At 43.3% G+C, this 22,059-nt stretch overlaps 1 protein-coding gene across 1 annotated transcript in view; it reads right to left on the bottom strand.

Annotated features, from left to right (window-relative positions):
* The window catches only part of Grin2a (glutamate ionotropic receptor NMDA type subunit 2A), a 421,718-nt gene that overhangs the window by 78,626 nt on the left and 321,033 nt on the right, over positions 1–22,059 (bottom strand). The window contains exons 7-11 of the mRNA XM_057773629.1: positions 19,729–19,897; positions 19,472–19,625; positions 14,441–14,566; positions 10,531–10,760; positions 1,595–1,755 (exon numbers count right to left, since the gene is read on the bottom strand). Of these exons, the coding sequence (XP_057629612.1) occupies positions 1,595–1,755; positions 10,531–10,760; positions 14,441–14,566; positions 19,472–19,625; positions 19,729–19,897 (840 nt within the window). The remainder of the gene's footprint in view (positions 1–1,594; positions 1,756–10,530; positions 10,761–14,440; positions 14,567–19,471; positions 19,626–19,728; positions 19,898–22,059) is intronic.

The following is a 22,059-nucleotide window of genomic DNA, read 5'->3' as shown; positions in this document are numbered from 1 at the left end:
CAGGAGATCCTTTAGGGTGTCTCTTGGTGCTCCCATGTCTTGTGATTAAAGTTAATGGGGAACTATAGCAGCCTAATCCAGGCAGGATGACAAACGGCACAGCCCCAGGAGGAATGAAAGTATGGTTCACTCCTCCAGGAAAAGAGCCAAGATGTTCTGAAGGGCTTGCTGGGGGTAAAAGAAAGTACAGAGTGGGTAGTAGAAGAAGGGAGTTATGAACACCAGCTAAGGCGACGTGACCAGCTGCAGAAATGAGGACAACAGTTGGCATAACTGTCTCGGTCGTAGTTGGTTAGAATGTGTTTTTACAGATATTCATGTTTTTCCTCATTATATTTATCATGTAATATAACATCAATTAAGACAATATCAGTGATTATCATATTTGAGTTTTAGTGTTAAAAGAATGTCCCTCAAGGGACATTACCACCTACTCTAAAATTTACAATGTGCTTACAGCTGTACTAGTGATAGTTATATTAGGTGTAATTATGACCTAGTTATTATTTTCATTTGTAGATGAAGGTATACCAGAGGAGATATGATTGGGTATCAAGTTGACAAGGCATGGATTAGTGATGGCTATTCTTGGTTAACAACTTGACTACATCTGGAATTAATTAAAACCCAATTGGCTGGATATGCCCGCGAGGATTTTACTTCTTAATTAAATCATTTTAAGTGGGAAGACCCACTTTTAATTCAGATCTTTCGACATGGAAAGATACATCTTTAATCTGGGCTACCCTTCTGCTGTCAGCCTGTATAAAGAACATGCGTGGATGAAGAAGGTGTGCTCTCTGCCTGCTTGCTCTTGATGGCAGACGTATATGGAAGATCAGCTGAGAAATCCAACCTCATGAACTGAACAACTACTGTATTATTGGACCTTCCATTGATAGACATTGTTGGACTAATTGGATAACAGCCTGTAAGCCATTCTAATAAACCCCCTTTATACCTTTATACTCAAGCACACACACACATTCTATCAGTTCTGTTCCTCTAGAGACTCCTGACTAATACAGCTCTATTCCACCATGTCAATAGGTAGACAAGAACACTGGCTGTGTTTTTAGAAAAGATTTGAGCTCTTATCTCTCTCCTTTCTCCTTCACGCCTTTGTTCAGTGTATCTAGAATGAAATTTAGAACGTCTGCATTCCAGACACAGACTTTGCCTCTGAGCCTCATCCCCAGCCACCTTCATCAATATTGCACTGTCAAGCTGTTAGCGGTGTTCCACCCTCCCCAAATAACCTAATGGAAATCTAGTTTTACTTCCTTAAACTCTCAACCTTTTTAGGTCTTTCTACTTGGCTAAAATATCCCATGGAGTTGGACCAACTTCTTTACCAGCTTACAGACCCCCCTGGGCTTTCACATTTCCACACTTTGTGGGCTGCTTCCTTTTAACAGGCAGCCCATGATGCTCATCAGATTAACACAAACACTCCTCTGCTGGAGGACCTCGAGCCTGCAGGACCCCTCCAGAAAACAGGCAGTCTCACAGATAAGCGCCAAGGCATGCAGAGTCTGTTGCTGTCACGTTTAAGCACTGATGCCTGCCGAGAAGAAGGAGCCATTGTCCTTACCCTGTTTTCAAGCTGACCAAGGCGTCCTCTACTCCCCTCTGGTTGAATTTGGTCATGTACTGGTGCATATAGGGGTAGTTGTTACGGATGTTCCTCTCTGTACTCCCATTCGGTACTGTCCCAAATCGGAAAGGCGGGGAATAGTCATGAGGTCTCTGAAACTGGAGTGGGGAGGTTAGGGGAGGGAGGGATGAAAAGAAGAGAGAGAAGAAACCAGTGAGCATTCGCACAGTGACAGAGGTTCAGGATGCAGCAGTACAGAATAGTGAGAAGACCCTTTACAGCCTTAATCCCATCTCCTGTGGGTCTGTGATCACCAGGAAGGTAGAGATAGCATCTGACTTGTGCTTTCATTTCTGCTTCCTATACTGTTGCCCAGCACCAAGCACACAACATGGTCTGTGGTTCAATGAACATTTTCTGAGGCTAGGTCATGTTAGGCATACATTTGGCACCAAGATATGCCGAGGGTAGAGTTCAGGACCTACTTTTTCCAAATTCACTTACCTGTTTTATGATGAGTTTTTCCTTTCTGTGGTTACTACCAGTCACCTCTTGCTCTTATCTCCAGAAAATGGCTGTGTACTGTCACTCGTCCGTTTTCCATACTCTCGGCCATTCACACAGGCAGTATCTGTGGGATCTTAACCGCTGTCATCCACAATGCCTGGCTCATGGCAGACCCAGGGAAAGTTGTGAGCCAAACAAATCGGATTCTCAGATTTGCTTGGAAGTTTTCTATGTTCCATGATTGTTTCTTGACTGACTAACTGGTACTACCTGCCTATAGCTCTGTGTGTGTTTGCGTGTGTGTATGTGTAAGCGTGTGTGTGTGTGTGCATGTGTGTAAGCATTGTGTTCGTGTGTGTGCTGCTGCTCATAGGTGTGCCTGTATGTGAAGGGTAGAGATCAACCTTAAATATCATTCCTCAAGACGAATCCACCTTGTGTTTCTCGAGACAGGGTCTTTCACTGAACCTGGAACTCTCCAAATAGTCTGGTCTGGATGGAGTTCTGGGAGAAAAAACTCGAGTGTTCATGCCTGCAAGGCACCTAGCTGACTGAGCAATCACTCCAGCCCCATGTTTACATATTTAAAATATTTTATTAATATAAGATTAATTATACACAATTACCAGTTTTGTTAGAACTTTTTATGTGCATATAATGTACTTAGGTCATGTTTCAGGATATTCAACCCAATTAGAAGTCAATTGGTGTAGCCTGAATCCTAGAAATAGAGCTGCTCCCAGAGGCAGCAGAGGCAGGGGTCATGCAGTAGGGACCACCTCAGCACTCCCCTACAGAGTCTCTGAAGACTAAATAACATAACATTTGCTAAACTGCTGCAAAGAGGAAAGCACTGGAAACAATGCTTTAGTACTTTTTGTTCCTTATGGGCAGAAACGAGAGGTCAATCATCATTTTCTGCAGACTGAGAGCTATGAAAGTAGAAGGTAATAGTCATTAGGACCCGTGTTCTGCCAGTTTAGTTACTTTGTAATAACTGGCATCTCCCAGGACTCACATGGGGTAGCAGTGTGCTCCCACCTTCTAAAAATATTGGTCATGCAACCTCATGTAAGCTCAGATACAAGGCTAACTGTACAGCTCCATTCTGTATACAAGGAAACTGAGACTTGGGTTATATGACCTGTGCAAAAGCTGGGCGTGGTGGTGTACTCAGTCTGAGGCAGAAGGTCACAAGTTAAAGGCCAACCAGGGCCACACACGGAGACATTGTCTCAAAAATGGACTATATAAGGAGGACATGGGGACCCTGAAATGGCAAGAATACCCAGAAAAGGTGCCAATGCTAGGATGAGAGTCCAGGGATCTCTCCAACTGGCAGACCATGAGCTTTCTGCGAAACCAAGAACTGCTAGAGACAGTGGCCAAGCTTGCTCAAGAGCAAGATCAACTGGAGGCACTAGTGTTGCTTCTAAAACTCACACTTCTTTCCATTGTTATTTAGAAATTCCAGTTGAAAATCATTTTGTTGAAATGACTTGTGCTACTGCAAAATTGGCAGCTATAACTGGACCTGGGAGAAGGGGCCATCCATTGTCTAAACTAGAGCCTCCTGCCTGGCTGCACCTTACAGAGGGGGAGGGAGAGGGGAAGGGAGAGAGCATATGTGTATCCATGCGCATGTGTGTGGAGATAAACATATGTATATGTGTGTGCATGAATGTGCATGCATACATGTGTATGTGTGAACAGGAATGTGTAAATTCACATACATGCATGTATGAGCATGCATGTAGGCATATATTGTATGTGTGTATGCATATATGTACATATGTGTATATAGGTATGTGTGTACATGTGCACTGTATGAACACACGTGTGTGTGCATGCAGCATACGGTTCTGTGTACTCACTCTACCATACAGCAACCTTGCTCATCACCAGAAGAGAAAGTGGAAGCCCAGACTGCCTTGTACAGCAGCTGCAGGCTGTGGGGTAACAGTCCTCATGGCACCACTCATAAATCTAGTTGTTGGATCAGTCATTGCCAATCTCCAGGGACATAGGAGAGGGTCTGTTTGACTAAAAGCCTTCCACTTCTCTCTTCGACTAATGCACATATGCAGCACTAAGATGCATTTTCTCCTTTGCCTCTGATTTGCACAAAGACAGACTAATCCTAAATCCCACATCCTCATACAGCAATAACAGCCCACATCATCACTCAGACCTTCCTCACTAGATCAAAGACTGTCAATTTCTTAAACAGTGATTCACTATACACTTTTCATTGCTACCAGTACACATTCATGCATGCGCGTGCACACACACGCGCGCATGCACACACACACACACACCTTAGAGGTGGGCATTCTTTCTACATGTAACACACTCTGATGCCACAATGCAATTTTTCCTGGATTTGAAAGTGTGTTCGTGTCTTTCAAAGTTGAAATAAAAGGTACACAACAAAGAACATATCATTTAAAAGATTTAAATGTGTTTTTCACTGGCAGTAAACACACTCACTTTGTGAACCCATCACTACTATCCATCCATAGGTTCACTGTTTAAAGTTTAAAGGTCATTGTTTAAAGATCCCAAACCTTCACATAAACTCTATGGTTCACTGGAGAGTCAGGACTTTCTATCTGAAAAGGGTCATGGTGGCTCATCTTTCTCAACTGCACTGTGGACGAACCCATGTTTCCTACTGGAAAGATTTCTGGTGAGAGACTTCCTCCCAGCCAGGGTCCCTTGCAAGCAGAAAGGAGCAGGTGCAGCTTCAGTGAAGGCAGGGGTGGCACAGAGCCTCCTATGTCTGTGGGAGCACAGAGCAGTGGGTCCAGATCAGGAAAGTCCCTCCCAGCTCCTGATGCTCCTCATCTCTCACTTAGGAACTGGGTTGTTTGGAGCAGTCCATGAAGCCCACTGAAAGTGTTTCTCTTATCTATACGTTATGCATAGCTTTGGGAATTAGCTATATCATGCTTGAATGGCATGTAATTCAATAGATTCATGCAGATCATATTACATGTTCCACAATGATCACATGTGTGCTGTTTATGGTAACTGTCATCACTCAGCATAGCTTTAGCCAGTCTCCTTCCAGCATGGAGAACATGGGATCTTTTCCTAATTTTCTTTCATCTCTATTCAGTGTGAGGACAGTTCTGAAGGTCATCTAAGTTAAGAACCTATGGTATGCATTTACAATGAAGGAGATAGACACAGAGCTAAAAAATACAATTTTCAAAATAAATCTCAGCAATTAACCAGGACATTTCTTCACTCTGTATCCTTACAAAGCCAAAGCTATAGACTTGGGGAAGGCGTTCCTCGCTTGTCTATAAACTGGAAATATCTAGTAACTGGGATCTCTAGTCCTAGCATGGTCCTCAGAGGGTGAGCCATGTGTGTTCAGGTACACCAGTTTGTGAGTGTGGTACATGTTGAGGTTAGAGAACAAGGTCCAGTGTGGTTCCTCAGGGTCCATCCAACTTTGTTGAGACAGAATTTCCACTAGCCAGGAAATCTTCAGGCAGGTCAATGAGACCCAAGGGCCAACCAAAGATAGATGCCCCAACAGTACAGAGGAGCTTTGGGTGACTGTCCAGGTAGTGAGATATCTCTGTCAATTCTAGAGTTTTGGAAGTTGTTTACAATGTACTTCCTGTTTACTTAGGTAATGTTATATCCTTCTGAGGTCTTTGATGGAATTGAAGACTAAATAGCTATAATTATAGTTTTCCTTAGTTATGATAAATGATAAAGTAGATACAAATATTGTAACTATAATTCTTGCTTGATAACGGTTTTGTTATATGTAATTTTACTATGTTAAAGTTAAAACCTTCCTTTTTATTTAAACAGAAAAGGGAAAATGGTGTGGGGAATCTGTTTGTATGTGTGTTGCTTTTATTGGTTAATGAATAAATCTGTTTTGGCCAGTGGCTTACAGAAATAAATCTAGGCAGAAAAACTAAACTGAATTCTAGGAGAAAGAAGGCAGAGTCAAAGATAAGCCATGTAGCCCTGCTAGAGAGATGCCAGATGGACCTTTACCCAGAAAGCCACAGCCATGTGGTGATACACAGATTAATGGAAATGGGTTAGTTTAAGATATAAGAGCAAGCTAGAAATATGCTTAAGCTATTGACCAAACAGCTATTGCAAATAATATAGTTTCTGTGTGATTATTTCAGGGCTGAGCAGCTGGGAACAAACAAGTAGCCTCATACAACATGTTCCCTCCCCAGCTCTGGGATAGTAAGCATGTTCCACCACACCTGGTCTTTGTGACACGGGTTCTGAGGATTAAATTCCGATCCTAGTGTACTTCAAGGTAAGCCCTTTAGTGGCTAAGGTACTTCTGTAGCATATACCTTATGTTTCTGGATGGGGGATCAACAAACTTGGCTTTCAGCAAAGGAAAGATTGGTTGAGAGACCTCCCTGCTAGACTGTGACACACCTCCCCCGACCCTCCCCCCTCCACACACACACACTACTCCATGACTCTGAGAAGGAACACACAGCGCTCTTCTATCTGGGAAGTCTCTGAACCCTGCATGGGTAGTTGCAGGAGCCCAACTCGGTGCAATAACTTCTCAGACTCCAGAAGTGGAAAAGTTTGAAGAAGGCAGTAATAATGGCAATGAAAAGAAGTAGGAGGAGGAAGAGCAGGAAGGAGGAGGCAGTGCAAAGAGGAAGTGGGAAGGAGGAGATACCACATAAGTAGTATCCTACACATGGTAAGGAGATTATCCCTAATCCTCACATCTACTTGCCAGAACAGAGTTAGCATATTTTTGTTAAGAAATGAAAGCCTGAGGATACTGAGATATGAGTAACCTTGACCATCAGAGGCCATGGTCAGGTTTGATCACAAGCGAGGCCCTCTTCCTCTCCTCTCTGAGATGGACTTTTGGAAAATGTCCTCACTAAGATTCCAACTTTTCTTTATAGTCTCTGGAAGCATCTTTCCAGATTCGCCTGCTTGTTCTGTGAGCCCAAGTCCAGCTGCACACACAGTGAGCCTCAAACGTGTTTCTTTCACACCAAGCGCCAGTTTAAAAGACTCTCAAACCTGAGCATTCACACGGGTATTAATGATTAAAACACAGCAAAGCAAAAACAACCCCTGTGGACAGTATTAAACTGAGTAAGTACAGATTTCCATTTTTGAAAACTTCCCTAACATAACTGCCCTTACTCTTCCAGGAGCATTTAGATTCTTTACTCAGAAACTTTCTGTTTATCGAATTGCATCACACATTTAATTAAAAGTGCTATCAGTTTGTGTTCAATGCGCTGAGGATGGGAGCTGAGCTGCGTCCCTTGGGGATACAGCATCTGCTACTGGGTACTTCTAAACCAGAGAAGGTCAGTCACGTGATTGGTGCTTTAAATTAGTTTGTTCACAAGTAGTCATATTATTTAAACTCTAAATTACAATGCAAGGGATTTCTTTCCCTGTCTTTGGAAATAGCAGCAAGGGGCTGGGGAAATAGCTTGGTGGGTAAGGTGTCTGTTGCACAAACCTGAGGATGTGAATTTGGATCCCAAGTTTCCATAAATACATTGAACATGGCAACATACACTATAACCCTAGGACTGGGGGAGGGAAAGGGGAGTAGAAACAAGGGGGTCCCGGGAGCCTTCTGATCAGCCTGTCTACCCCCAAAAGTGAGCGCCTGGTTTAGTAAGAGGTCTTGTTTCAAAAGCATTATGTGGAGAGTGACTGGAGAAGACAATTGGCATTGACCTCTGACCTCTGCATGTTTCCACAGGAGCAAGACAGAAAGCAAAATAAATTACCAACTGATTTCGTGGAAAAGCCTCCCACTCAGAGCTGTGTCTCCCAGCTGCCTCCTCCAGGAGCTGCATCGTTGACCCTATCATGTAATGGGGTCACTGAACAGCACTTTGTGCCTGGAGACATCGAGGGGCATAAAGCTGTCACAGCTTTCAACAGCTTGACGCAAACTAGACACGCCTAGGAAGAGTAGACTCAGTTGAGGAATTTCTTCCATCAGATTTGTCTGTGGGAAGGTCTGAGAGGTCTTTTCTTAATTACTAATCAATGTAGAAGGGGCCAGCACACGCTCACAGGTGGTAACTGAACAGGAACCTAGAAGCAACCACTAAGCTGCATCCCCCTCGGCCTCTGCTTCAGTTCTTGCCTCCAGCTTCCTGCCTTCAGCTCCTGTCCTGTCCTGGCTTTCCTTGGTTATAACCATGTGGCTTTTGGTCAGTGTTTTGCCATGGCAACAGAAAGCTTATTAGGACAAAGGCACATGCACAGTTCCAGCATCTTTGACCTCCAAAAGGGTGAATCCTAGATTCGCAGAGAAGAACCGGCAGGCAGTGAGGGTCCATGGTGTGGCTAGTCCTGGCCGAAAGGAAATGGAGATCTACTTCTGCCTCTAGATGCAACACTTCGGTGGTCTGTGGATGCCCCTTGCTTCAGATGGGGTCTCCAATCTAAACCCTGAGCCAAAATGTCAGGTGAAAATGACTTAGTAATGAGAGACTCCGGTGCAAACCAAACAGGGAGAAGAGCTGTTAAGGGGGGCCAAGGGTCTGCTGATGGTCTAGCAGAGGCAAGTCTGTCCCTGTTGAGTCTGTGCATAGCTCTGAAGAGTCTGCATGCCTCCATTTGTCCATCTGAAGACTGGGAGAGCACCTGGGCTTTGTAGTGTGACATTAGTTACAGGTGACCTCAGTTCTGCCATTGCTGAAGAGCCTTGCAAAGAGCAAGCAAAGGTGCCGAGGATACAGGTCTGGAGAGGGTCCAGTGGACTCAAGTGAGGCGTACACATGTCTAACATAGCATAATGCAGTTGTGCGATTGATCAACACTGATACCAAACACCCCTAAGTGCTAGGAATTCCAAACAAAGGACTTTTCTACTGGAGCCTGGAGGCGCATGCGTCTAATTCCAACTACTCAAGAAACCAAAGCAAAAGGATTACAAGTTCAAAGCCTGTCTAGACCAGAATGAGTTCACAGTCAGCCTGTAGTGAGACCCTGCCTCGAAGCAGAGAGTCTAAAGAGTGCTGTGGCTGGAGCTCAGTGACGAGTGCTGGTGGAGGATGCAGTGGCCCCAGGTCCCCAACTACTGAAAAAAATCAAAGAAAAAAAGACAGACAGACAACTGACCAGCTCTGAGCTTCTCTTTCCTGAGACGCTTTAGTTAATCAACTTAACCCCTTAAGGTCCTTCTCTGCCGGGCACTTCCCTTTCCGCTCCTGTTTACTTGTGCACTGTTTATTTCTTCCTACTAAAATCTCAGGTTTCTTCAGAGCTCTGGCTCAGGCTGTCAAGTTCACCCCAGTAGTTCACCTCAAGATCTCTCTGAGGGCTTGATATTTTCTTTCCAACCTGAAATTCAAAAAAGAGCAGCCACGAGAAAATAAGGGTAAACCGGTCCACACGGGACCAGGAAGCCCAAAGGCGCTCTGGTGGGAATGAACTTGGAGTGTGTGGGAACAGGGAAGGGAACTTTGGTGAGCAAGATGAAGGGAATATAGAGGAGGAGGTTGGAATGGAAGGGCAACTATTCCAGCTGTGTGGGAGTTTTCCAGCCCTCTGAGAGAGGCCTGACACTCCTAAGTCACGCCTGTGAAGGTGACTCCATCTTTGACCTCTCGCTGTCTTTGTTTCTAGGACAGCGTGTGCCCATTTCTCCAAGAGTGTGTGCATGAGCGCTGAAGGCTTTTCACAAACTGATTTTATACTCAGCAGTTTGTTGATGAATGCCAAAAGGGTAGACGCAGACTTATGTCAACAAGATGCGACAGGGAGGTTTTATAAAGAGACAAATTATCCTCACACACGAGACAGCAAAGCTCCGCTGCGCTGCAGGCTCAGCACTGCTGAGTTCAGCAACTCAGGATTTGTTTCCTGAGCTAAAATTTCAATAGGAGAATGAACCCACTTTACCTCTCGTCAGCCTCCGTGTGAGGTTCTGAAAATTCAGTCAAACCACACAGCCCTTTCTGGGATCCAGTGCAGGACAGGGAGAGAGGACGGGGAAGAAGGGCAGGGAGACAGGATGGGGAGAGAGGACGAGGAGACAGGATGGGAAGGGAAGGTGCTACAGAGCCCAGCTTATGGGACAGGATTGTTGAAGAACATCTAAGAAGAGACAGTGGAGAGACCCCTGTGCTCAGCCAATGCTGCAGGGTGATTTGGTGCTGCACAGCCACGGTGTAAGCATCCTTAAGATCTTATAAATGTGAGAAGTGACCACACAGAAGCTGGGATTCAGAACCGGTTACACACCAGGCAGTGGCATTTAAGATGGTGTCTCTGATTTATTTCATAAATACTCACTTTATGGAAGAAATCTCCTGCTTTTAGGTTATAGAATAGACAGTTGATCCCTAAATCCTAAATCACCCCTTTTGAGAACAGTAGTTAGCATGAAAACTCAGCCAGCAAGGAAAGGGGTCCCTTACCTTCTTGTCACTGAGGCCTGTCACTTGATCCACAAACTCCTCCTGGATCATGAAGGCAGCCAAGTTGGCTGTGTAACTGGCCAGAAAAATGACAGCAAAGAAGGCCCACACTGACACCATGATCTTGCTGGTTGTGCCTTTAGGGTTCTGGACCGGTACAGAGTTGTTGAAGACCAGGCCCCAGAGGAGCCATATAGCTTTTCCAATTGTAAAAGAAGGCCCGTGGGGAGCTGCAGAGACAGAAAGAGTAGTTACAGCATTCTCACAAGTGCTTGTGTGTGCATGCGTGTGTGTGTGCACGCGCGCGCGTGCGAGTGTGTACAGTGGCACTCACCGGTAGCACTGGAGGGGTGGAAGACAGAAGCCTGGCACTATTATGATACTCCATTATCCCCAGAAGCTTACTGTAGTCAACTTCTTTTTGGCTTTAAGATAATTAGCATTTTCCTCACATTTCCATCTAACTGGATTTTTACCACATTTCTTAAAAAGAAAATAGTTATGCAAAATGGGTTTTCCGTGAAAAGTGGTGTTAGGACATGTTTTTAAATTTGGATTTGGTTTCCATTTGGGGAAACCAAACTCCTTAAAAAATGTAAAGGAGAACTTGAAAGGGAGAAAATTGGGGATACGCTTTTATGAAATTCTCAAATAATTAAAATACGTAAAGTAGATGTAAAGGAAACCTGCAGAAGCATGTATGGGGTGGGGTGGGGATTGCTTCACTGCTGGCTATCCCTAGGATCATTCAACCTGGCAAGAGCATGCTGGGGTTCAAACACAGCTGTCCCTGGAAGTTGCTCCGGTTCAGATTCACAAGGGAAGTGTGCACAATATACGAATCAGACTCCTTCCGGATGGAGGCGTTCAGGAACAGACACTGGAGCCTAATTCTGACATCACATCACTGTCCTTAGTCATCTGAATCTTCTCTTCAGTGTGTTCTTTTTCGGTTTAAGTGTTCCTAGTGACAGATTTAATTAGGAGGCAGAACAATATTTATTGGGAGGGGGCATATGAGGATAGCAAACCACTCAAGTTAAGGTTTTTCAGACTTCACGCTGTACCAGAAAGAAAATCAATTTATGCCTTCACCCTGAGAGAGAAAAATGCCTTCTTTAAGAAAAAGGTTAATTTTTATGTCATTTAAGTAAATGAAGATGTGACAAAATGATCTACCAAGACCTCAGCTGGCAATGCTAGCAGAGTGGGCAATAAATAAGGCAGCAGAAGAGGGTTCTGCTGGAAGGAGGGAAGAAGCTCTGGGCAGGGACCTAAGAAAAGAATCTTTCTCCACTGGACACTGGACTTGCTCCCCACAGCCACAATGCCCAACGCGCAATGCACAAAGGAGAATGTGGCGAACCCTATGATTCTCGATCTCAATCTCCCCTGACTTGCTTTGACTAATTTTATGATTTTCTGGATTTATTTTCAAGAGGTCAGAAACACTTGAATCAATTTACTAACTTCATTGGCTACTTAATTACAGAAGGGCTGACCAGCAGTGACAGCTATTAAGGAGTCACACACAGGAGGCTGAAAGGGGGATCCTGGGAACACTTTGGGGGATTCCTGATCCGTGAATAATGTTACTGCACCATGTGATTTAACCCATAAAGTGTAGTGAAATGTAACATGTCACAGAGAGACAAGGAGCTCTCGCTTCCTGAGCTGTCACACGCACAGGAGCAGGGCCCTCATGAGGAGCAAGCATGGAAGAGGTGAGGGTGTACGCTGGGTTGTTTAGTATTCTTTAGATAGCTTTCTTATGAGCTTCCAGTGCGCACTTTGGCCAAGGGACGAACCACTGAAGAAAATGTTCTTCAAATCTTTTTATTCTCCTAGATGTATCACCAGTATATCCCCCGGTCTCCACCCTCATAGCCTTTATACTAGTCCCAGCTACCCTAATTGTTTTGCTTTATTATCTCTGAAATTTCATAGATGTATACCACGTACTTTGATCACACTCATCACTTACTCCCCACCTCAAACTCCCCTGGGGAATCCCCATCACATCTCTCTCCCAACTTCAGGTCTTCCATCTTTTTGTTTGTGTATGTGTTTTTATTACAGGAGTGAAACCCAGGGTCCTGCACACACCAGCCCTTCTGAAAGGTCTGTTACAATTTCCCCAGACTAGTCTAGAACCTGCTTTGTTACCAGGATGGCCTTTGTAACCTCTATGCCAGCCACTATGGTAGCTGCAATGACAGGGCTGCGCCACTAGGCCTGCTTTCATTTTCTGTTTCTTCCCACTTGTCAGGCCTGGTTCCAGCTCCACACTTTCCTGTTGGCGCTGCGGCTGCTGTTAATTGAAGGCTCTTTCTGTTTTTCTCATAGCTAAGATCTTCCTTTAGCTCTCAGCTGTGCATCGCTGGTTCTGAATCCCTTCCTGTCTGAGCGCCCTAGCTAAAGCAGTGCCCCCACGTCACCAATGATTCGTCTTGCACGTTACTATTTGAGATGCCTAATTAATGCTTAATTAACTAATTAATGGCTGATTAATGTCGTTACCTCTTGTCTCCCCACTTAAGTCCTAAAACCCAAGAGAGTCAGGAAGCCACCATCTGATTCACCTTGTCTCCTGCACCCACATGGGGCTTGGCACACAGAATATACTCAGGAAATGCCCACGCGTAGAATGTGTGAGCCCTCCACTGCAGACTCTGCTGGTGGAAATCCTGTTTCCCCTTCGTGTGATCATCAGGGGAGTCAGCTCACCACCACTGTGTTGAAAGCTCCTTCCTGCTTCAGCCCTTCCTTAAACACACCTTTATCTATGCAAGGCCCTTTGGAGCTGGGGAGATGGCTAATACAGTACTCATGGTTCTTCAGTAGCTAAGAAGGAGAATGCTTTAATGAAACAGCGTCCCTAATAAATTCCCATGACCTCTCGACTGTTTAAATCTTCCAAGTTACACATGTATGTGTTGAATTAAAAGATGTCTTTTTCTGAAGGGACATTTGAGACATCAAGTTCTTCTTTTTTCTTTTTTTCTTTTCTTTTTGTGGCTGGAGTACCAAACTTGGGAGCGGTTCACATGCTGGGGAAGTACTGTAGGCCTGAGGGGAAAATTTAACTCTGGGGAAATACACCACTCTATAGTTACATTTATTGTCAAACGATGCAAATAAGACTCACTAGTTTGAAGAATGTTCTTAAAGCAGAATCTATCAGGTCATTTTATTTGCATAGATTGAAACTGAGATTTGTTGTGATTTTAATATTTCTTTTGATCTACATTTTAAAAATAAATTGCCAAAATTCCTTCAACTCTGTTGTCTCAACCAATTGAATATCAATGTTTTTTACCTAACCATTCTTGACTTCAAATTATGAGATTAAAATATTTCATGCTCAAAGCCTATTTTCAATTCAAGTAAACAGATCATACATGTCACGTCAATGTGCCAACTCTATTCCTATGAAGATTATCCACAGCCATGCAGCAATGTGGGGGAAAGTGCTCTACAACTAAAACTCTCTGTCTCTGTATGTGCGTGTGTGCATGTGTGAGTGTGCGTGTTGTGCATTTATGCGCACGAGGGTGCATGCAGTTGTGAGAGCTCACGTCATGCACATGTGGAAGCCTGAGCTCAAAGCTGAGCATATTCCCTCTATAGCTTTACACCTTATTTTTGAGACAGGGTCTCATTGAATCTAGAGCTCATCAACTGACTAGAATGTCTGGTGAGTAAGGCCCCGGAATTTGCCTGTTTCTGCTCCATTACCTCCAGCGCTGGGTTATGGATGCTCACCATAGCATCTGGTCTTTACATGCATGCTGGGATATGAACTTAGGTCCTCATGCTTGCACAGCATGTATGCACCTTACATCCTGAGCCACCCTCCTAGCTCTGAAATAGCATTCCCTTTGCATCAGATATATGAAGACTTCCTTACCTTTCCCTTTGGCTAAGTTTCTGTTGTAGCCAACAGGACTGAAGTATTCAAAAACAAAGACAGCAATGGCAGAGACAATGAGCAGCATCACAAACATCATCACCCAGACAGAGGCGCTGAAGGGTTCTATTGGGAAAGAAATAAGGGACAAATGCATATCAGTAGTTCTTCCCCACCTCCAGCTGGAAGCCCACTCACCAACCCATCAAATCTGATCATTCCAAAGAAGCCAGTCATTTTCATTCATATGTGAAATCATTCTTTCTAATGACTTGAGAAACTTCATAAGACTGCACATGAGATGATAAAAATAGAGAAGAGAATGTGACATTATACAAACCAGGTCAAGGGTAATGTAAGGAAAAAGAATAATAAGAAGAGAAAGAATGTGTTAGACTGCAAACAAATAGGCCACAGATCATAGAACCATCCAGAATATCAGAGCTGGGGAGAAACAAGCCAGACCCAGATTAGTAGTATATGGAGTCACAAATGTGTGGTTTAAATTTTTATTTTCATTTGAATTTTTATATACTAGTGGTGAAGATCTATGGGAAATTTTAGAAGTAGATAGATAATTATAACCTGTCATAAAGGATTATAAATTCATAGCATTGGCAAGAATATTAGAAGGTCACAATTTGCCACCCTCTGCTACAGATGGATAAGATCTCTGTGGCCTACAAGTCTTACTGAGGTGGGTGATGGGCTTCAAAAGTCATTTGGAGCTATTACTTTCATGGAATAAGTCAATAAGACATCATTGAGAGAAGAGGTGATGAGGGCTTAGATTGGTAAACAGTTGCTTCCCTGATAAGACATCGTAATAGTTCACTATACATAGAGTAGGCAGGTATCTCAGAAGTGTGGGAGATACAAAGTTCTAAGTCTCTTACGACATTCTAGAAAGGTCAGGGATCCTGTATATAAATGAACACTTCCACTCAACCTGGTTGAGAATATGAACATTAGCCGATTAAAGCTGTGTTATCATGTATGATATAGATGGGTTAGAAAATCCAGCAAAAAATATCTTAGTGGACATACCTCCAACTGATTGCATCAAATGGAGGATATCACCCCAGACACAGATGAACCGAAAGCCTTTTCCCAGAAGAAAACACTTGAGTAAAGCGTAGTGAGGGTGACAAAGCCGCTGGGTGGCAAATGCTTTACTATTTCTACAAGTTTTATGAGGTTGTTAATTAGTCAGGAATAGAGTCTGTGGGTCCCCGACACAGGCAGGTTCCAGGGAGGTGATCATAATGTACAGCAAGGAAGTGATATGTCCAAACCTTAATGATGTTGGATAATTCAGAACCTGGAGCAAATGAATTGGGATTCTATTTCAGCAGTGTGACTATGTTAAAGGGCAGCAGGTGACGGTAGAACTTCCTTGCCTAACACAAAAATGAGCGTAAGGAATCGAGGCGGCAGCTGAAATTTATCTTAGCTGATTTCAGCTAGAATAATAAATACCATTATGTTCCTGGAATCACTGCAACCTGGTAATGAGGTGCATCCAAAAGGAAGATAAGTAGATGGATAATTAGGAAATCAAAAAAGTATTTAATCATCAAGAATGAAGATATTAAAGTAATTCTGCGAGTAGGGTGTACTAATGGCAAGGCGTGTCTTGCCGGCAGACATGATGAGCGCATGAGCTTTCCTGAGGAAAACCTTCAGCACTCTTAATTGCTGTCTTCATACACCACATGGCGGATGGGGCGACAGATTCCACATTAAAGCCAGAAATGATGAGTGATGTTCTGTCCCCGGTGCTGAAAAAGCAGCTTCAGTTAATAAAATCACACTTACTAATTAGCTCCCATTTCTCTGTAGGACCTGATAACATCGTTAAAAGTATGGGGAAATCACTACAGCATTTTGCTCCTGTGTCAGGACTTCTAAATCTGCAGCAGATTTTGTTTGGCAGAATACATTCTAGTCACTAACATACTAGCCAGAAGAGTGATCCCAGTCACTGATCCAAATGTTTCCTCACTTGAAGGTGACATCATTAGTCTCTCGGCTTGTGATCATGCCTCAGAAAGCAAAGGTTCTGCTTCAAGAGTCTCATTTTAAATTTTATTGAGTTTTTATTTATTTTGTGATATATCACTTGTATGTTGTGTGTGTGTCTGTGTGTGTGCGTGCATGTGCACGCCCTCATGCATGCACACACACTTGCTTGCCATGGAACAATTGTGGAAGCTATCAGACAACTTGGAGAAATCAATTCCTTCTTTCCATCCTGTGGGTCCCTGGGACCAAATTCAGTGGTTAGGCTTGGTGGTGAATACCTTCACCCACTGAGCCATCATATTGACCCAGTATTCTGGTTTTAATAGATGAAGAACGAGTTTGTATCCTGCTATTTGCAAACCACGAGAGAGAGAGAGGAGAGCATTATGAAAAGGAATGTAAGTGAACTAGCCCATAGCATCTGAGGCATGACCCAGAAATATCTTAAATTGCTGCAAGTTATATCCTCCAGTGGTTTCAAACAGATTCAATGTTTAGCTATGAAGGAACTTCAGTGTGGGAGACTCCAAGTTAGCATTTCTGTGGATCAAAGAATCTAACCTACTCAGCAAGCTCTTAGAATTAACTGGATAGCAGTATTACAAGAGATGCCATCGCTGTCCTTGAAGAGCTGCTGGTTATGGTTTTACACAAAAGCTCAGCGGCGTTACCTGACCGACATTTCCCGAGTGAGTTAATGGAGTTTATGGAGGAGAGAGAATAGGAAATAACGAAGACCGGCACAATCAGATTTTGAGTGTTTAGGCTCTCTGCACGGCTGAGCCCATGAATGGAAAAATGGAGCTTAGCTCGGCTGATTATGACTTTCAAAATCTGCCCATGATGTCTGTAAATAAGGGGTGCACAGCCAGTCAGAGAGGAATGTAATCTGGAGACCAGGAGAAGTGTGAAGCCTACTGCATAAAAACAGCTTTGAAAGCAGTTCCTCCCCACACAACTCATTTTATTTTTAAAGAGACAGTATGAAGAAGGAGTGTCAAATTGGGCAAAAGAGTTGACTTCCTATGGAGATACTCTACAGACACAGGTAAGATTTAAAAAAAAAAAAAATCTACCCAAATTGGGTTGAGGCCAGATTCAACATTGGCGACCCATTTTTATAAGACAAGGCACTTGATATTCTTTGTCTCAGATTGTGCTGGAAAAAAGTTCTCTCTGGTTCAGGGACATGGAGCATTTTGTGAAAAAGACTCGTTTCTTTCTACGTCACTGCATGGATTCAGTTCTCTCCCAATCTTTTCCTAACCCCCAGGGCAGCTGCATTGTGCTAAACAGTCTGATGGGCAGGGCAGGAAGAAGAAGCCGCAAAAGAAGCTAAGCAGATGCCTATCTCACACCGACAAAGACTCCGCATTACTGGCAGGAGGAGTCAGTTGCATTTTTCTGTTGTAATGAGGCTCCCTCAAGATATGGATCCCAGAATCTGTATCAAACAAAGGGACAAAGGTGAGAACATAGCAAGATATGTCTTTCTCCAGCTTGTTATTAGACCAACACAGGTTGTAAAAATTGAAATAACAAGTACATGACTTTTTAAATGCAGTGAGTGGCAAGTATTTCAACAGCTTAACTGGATTATCAGAAATGAAATGGTCATTCCCTATGCTGCTTTGAAAAGGCAGTCTCCAAAAATCCCGTTAGTCAACACTGCTCAAGGCACAGTGGTTAGGAAGCGCTACTGACTGCTGACATGGCATAAACGAAGATAAAGAGGGCAAAATTATAGGTTTGCAGTTGGCACCCACAAGTCAGTTTGAGTCTGCAATTCAAGCACTTATTGATTTAACTCCATATCTATTTATTCAGTGTGGGTGTGTTTGTGCCTGGGTGTGTGTCTATGTGCACCAATATATGCAGTGCCCATGGAGGTCAGATGAGGGTGTCAGCTTCTCTGTAACTGGAATTACAGGCCATTGCAGGCTGCCATGTGGGTGTTGGGAACTGAACTCAGATCTTCTGCAAGAGCAGCTAAGTGCTCTTAGCCACTGAGCCATTTCTCCAGCCCTTGTGATTTTCTCTAATGATGTTTTTTTGTCTCTGGAAAAGTATAACAAATTTAGTTGACCTTAATAAAAAACCATTTTCCCTCACTCTTTGAGCTTTTCTCCTGAGATAAACATCTTGTCTTTACCTTCCCAAATATGGACAAACTCATTTATATATGAATAGCAAGGAAAAGTTAATAATCCAAACTTCATGATGTTTACAAGATAACTTCTAGAAAATAATTTATAATGACCACATAGTCACTTTAAAGAAGAAATTAATTGTGCTTGGCTGGGTGCCACAGAGTTGCTGTGACTCCCGGCAGGGCATAGAGTCCCGTGCTCATGGGGAGTGACAATAGGAAGAGCAGCTGCACCTTGATTACCTTCATGAAAACACATTTATGAAATTGTTGAAAGGAAAGCTGAAAGCATTTCTTATTTTACAAATTATATGGCAAGGATAGCCACACTCTAAACTAAGAGTGCATTACTCGTGTCAGTGTGTAGTCCTCAGATTATTTATGTTTATTATAGCTCTAGAATAAATCACTGGGCAGTCCCATTACTTCCAGTGGATGAGTGATTAGTGGACTGGAAAGTGTATGTGTGGAGGGTGAATAAAGGTCTATAGCTTATTTAAATTAACTGCAGGCCGACAGGCTAATTTATTTTTTAATGTTTTCATGGTTTTAACAATATATTAATTTTCAGCCTACATAATCAAGACCAGTATCTAAATATGTGATGGTATTTATCAGCAGAAATGCCCAAGTTAAAGATAAATGAAAAGTACGAGCTGAGGGGATAGGGTGGCCATTAGTTGGAATAGCTCAAATGTAACATTCTCTGGAATGTTCCACCTGAGACCTGGGGAACAAATCTGGTCCTCATGTTTACACAGCAAGCTTTTTACCAACTGAGGTAATTAACCAAACCAGGATAAAGGCTGCATCTTTTTTTTTCCAGAGAAGCAATCATTACTATAAAACTCACATACCAAGGAAAGCAGAAGGGGAGACGGTGCCATTGCTCCTGGAGACCATGACACTGATTCCGGTCTCCACGAAGGGTACCGAGAAGTCCACCACTTCAGAACGTTCCTCGTTGATGGTGAGTGAGCCCACGGCCATGACTGCTCGTTGGTAGACCACCTGGACGGAAGAAAGAGCATCGCCTTCACCATCTCTTCCCAGCACCACCAGCCCCCAAGCCCTCTGATGGGATGAGAATCTGGAGGTAGCAAAGATGACTTACTTCACCTATCATCCCATTCCACACGTTGTTAACCTTTTTCCCGTGCTTCCCATTGGTCACCAGGTAGAGGTCATAGGTGAACTTCACAGTCCTGGACAGCTTCTTCAGGATGTCGATGCAGAACCCCTTGCAACACTTCTTCACATTCATCCCTTCATTGGTCGAGTTGCTGCCAAGACAACCCAGGATCACAGAGAGTTACTCTTGAAAGGTTGCGCTCTTGGCTACATATACATTTGTATTTTTGGATGAGATGATATTTTTGGAAGCTCATAAAGGGGAATGAGTTCTAAAAGCAAATGTTGAAAGTCTTCTTTAGTCTTCATTTGTGTGTGTGTGTGTGTGTGTGTGTGTGTGTGTTAGTGGACATGTATGCAGTGGTCAGAGGAGAATACTACATGCCTTCTATTCCTCTCCACTTCGCTCTCTTGAGACAGGGTCTCTCACTGAATCTAAGGCACTTTCCATTTTGGCTAAACTGGCTAGCTAACAATCTCTCGTGGTGTGTTTCCTCCCATCCCCTGTGCAATGCTGGTGTTACAGGAACATGCAGCTGTGCCCACCCAGCTTTTGACATGAGTGCTGAGCATTCAAACTCAGGTCTTTGAGCATTCGTGTCCTGCACTCTTATCCACTAAGCTACCTCCTGGACTTCTTGTTTTGTGATTCAGGGTTCCATATAGCCTAGGCTGGCCTCAGACTCCTTATGGAGCTGAAGATGATTTTGAGCTTCTGATTCTCACATCTCCACCTCTTGTGTGCCAAAAATACAAATCATTGCATACCAAGCAAGCCCTCTATAAGCTGAGCTACATCTGCAGGCCCCAAACTGCTGAATAATAACAGCTGATGTTTATTGAGTGGTGCTGATTGACTAAGTACTTTCATAAGGGTTGGTAAACTGTGGGCTTCACCTCCATGACATTTCTCTGAATTTGGTATAGCTCACACCCATTACCAGAGGAGAGTTACCAACACTTACATTTCAAGAGTTTTGAACATGTAAAACCTCTTTAAACCAGAGTATTGCCATCTGTTCTAAACTGATTTTAGAAAAATAAATGTATTGGAAAATGGAGCAAAGAATTTGAAAGGCTTTAGGACAGTAGGGTTTTTCTGCATCTTTACGGGAGAATTGGGGGCTCCTAAGAAAGCATCTTAGTGTCAGGGCCCCTGAGCGTCCTCCTATTCTGGAGCTATGGATTTTATCTCTTGGCTGAGCTGCCAGTCCAGTGAGGGTTTATTATGCCAGTCTTCCTGTGCAAATGCATGCCATGAAATGCAAAGATGATGTCTCTGAAAGACAACACCTTAGGGCAGGAAAAAGTCCTGGAAGACACAGCAGGGTCTGGGGAGGTGGTTTAGTGTATAAACACTTCCCGCACAAATATAAGGATCAGAGTTCAGATCCTGGAACCCACACAAAAGTCAGATTATAAACTGGCTATATAGGCTAGGAATAACTGGTAAATTCTGGGTTCAGTAAGAGACCTTCCATCAATAAACAAAGTAGAGAGCAATTAAGAAAGACCTCTGATGCCAGCTTCAGGCCTTGACAAGTATACATACACACATACATAGATATATGTGTCCACACAGTTGAACATACACCCCCCCACACACCTCATACATATACATAGGCAAAAAATATTCTTATGGCATTGCCATATTGAAGGTAACTTTTTAACCTCCCATGGCTCTGCTCACTCCTCTTTACAGTCACCTGGCTTGACTCATTTGACAGGTCAGGTTCTAGAGACATCATATAAATCTTTCACAACCAAAGGAAGCACCATGGTCTTTGAAAACAAGCAGGATATTGTTCCCAGCTAGCCTTACCAGAAGATCAAGGTTTTTTTGGCACTACACTCAATTAATTCTACCTTGCACCAATGGGCGTCCTATTAGCTCAGTCCTGCAGGTGAGTCCCACAGTCGTGAAATACCTGCTCTATCAGAAAACTCCACTGTTCATGCATTTTCACAGTGAATTGTTAACTAAGCATCAAAATAGTGCTTACGGAAATTCAAGATCAAAATAGGAAAAGGCTTCCATGCCTTATGAAAAAGTAGGGTACCAAGAAATACAAACATAAGCATAGCTACGCAAAATCAAACCTCTCAAAATGCCATCCAGAAAAGCAATGAAATAGGAAGGGTAGTTTGTTTGATGGGAGGGATATTTTTTTCTTTCCCATGCTTTTGAAATATTCCCCCACATTTTCTAGTGAGTGTGCATTCTGCATCTAATTAGATACACTTACCAATATGTGTATAGATATACACATACAAACATATGTCAGGCCTCATAGATGTCTATCCGAGTCTGCAT

Source organism: Chionomys nivalis, chromosome 7 (genome assembly GCF_950005125.1).
Source record: "Chionomys nivalis chromosome 7, mChiNiv1.1, whole genome shotgun sequence".
Classification (NCBI taxonomy): Eukaryota; Metazoa; Chordata; class Mammalia; order Rodentia; family Cricetidae; genus Chionomys; species Chionomys nivalis.
The sequence above is the reverse complement of the archived record's forward strand: the minus strand, read 5'-3'. Positions and strand labels throughout refer to the sequence as shown.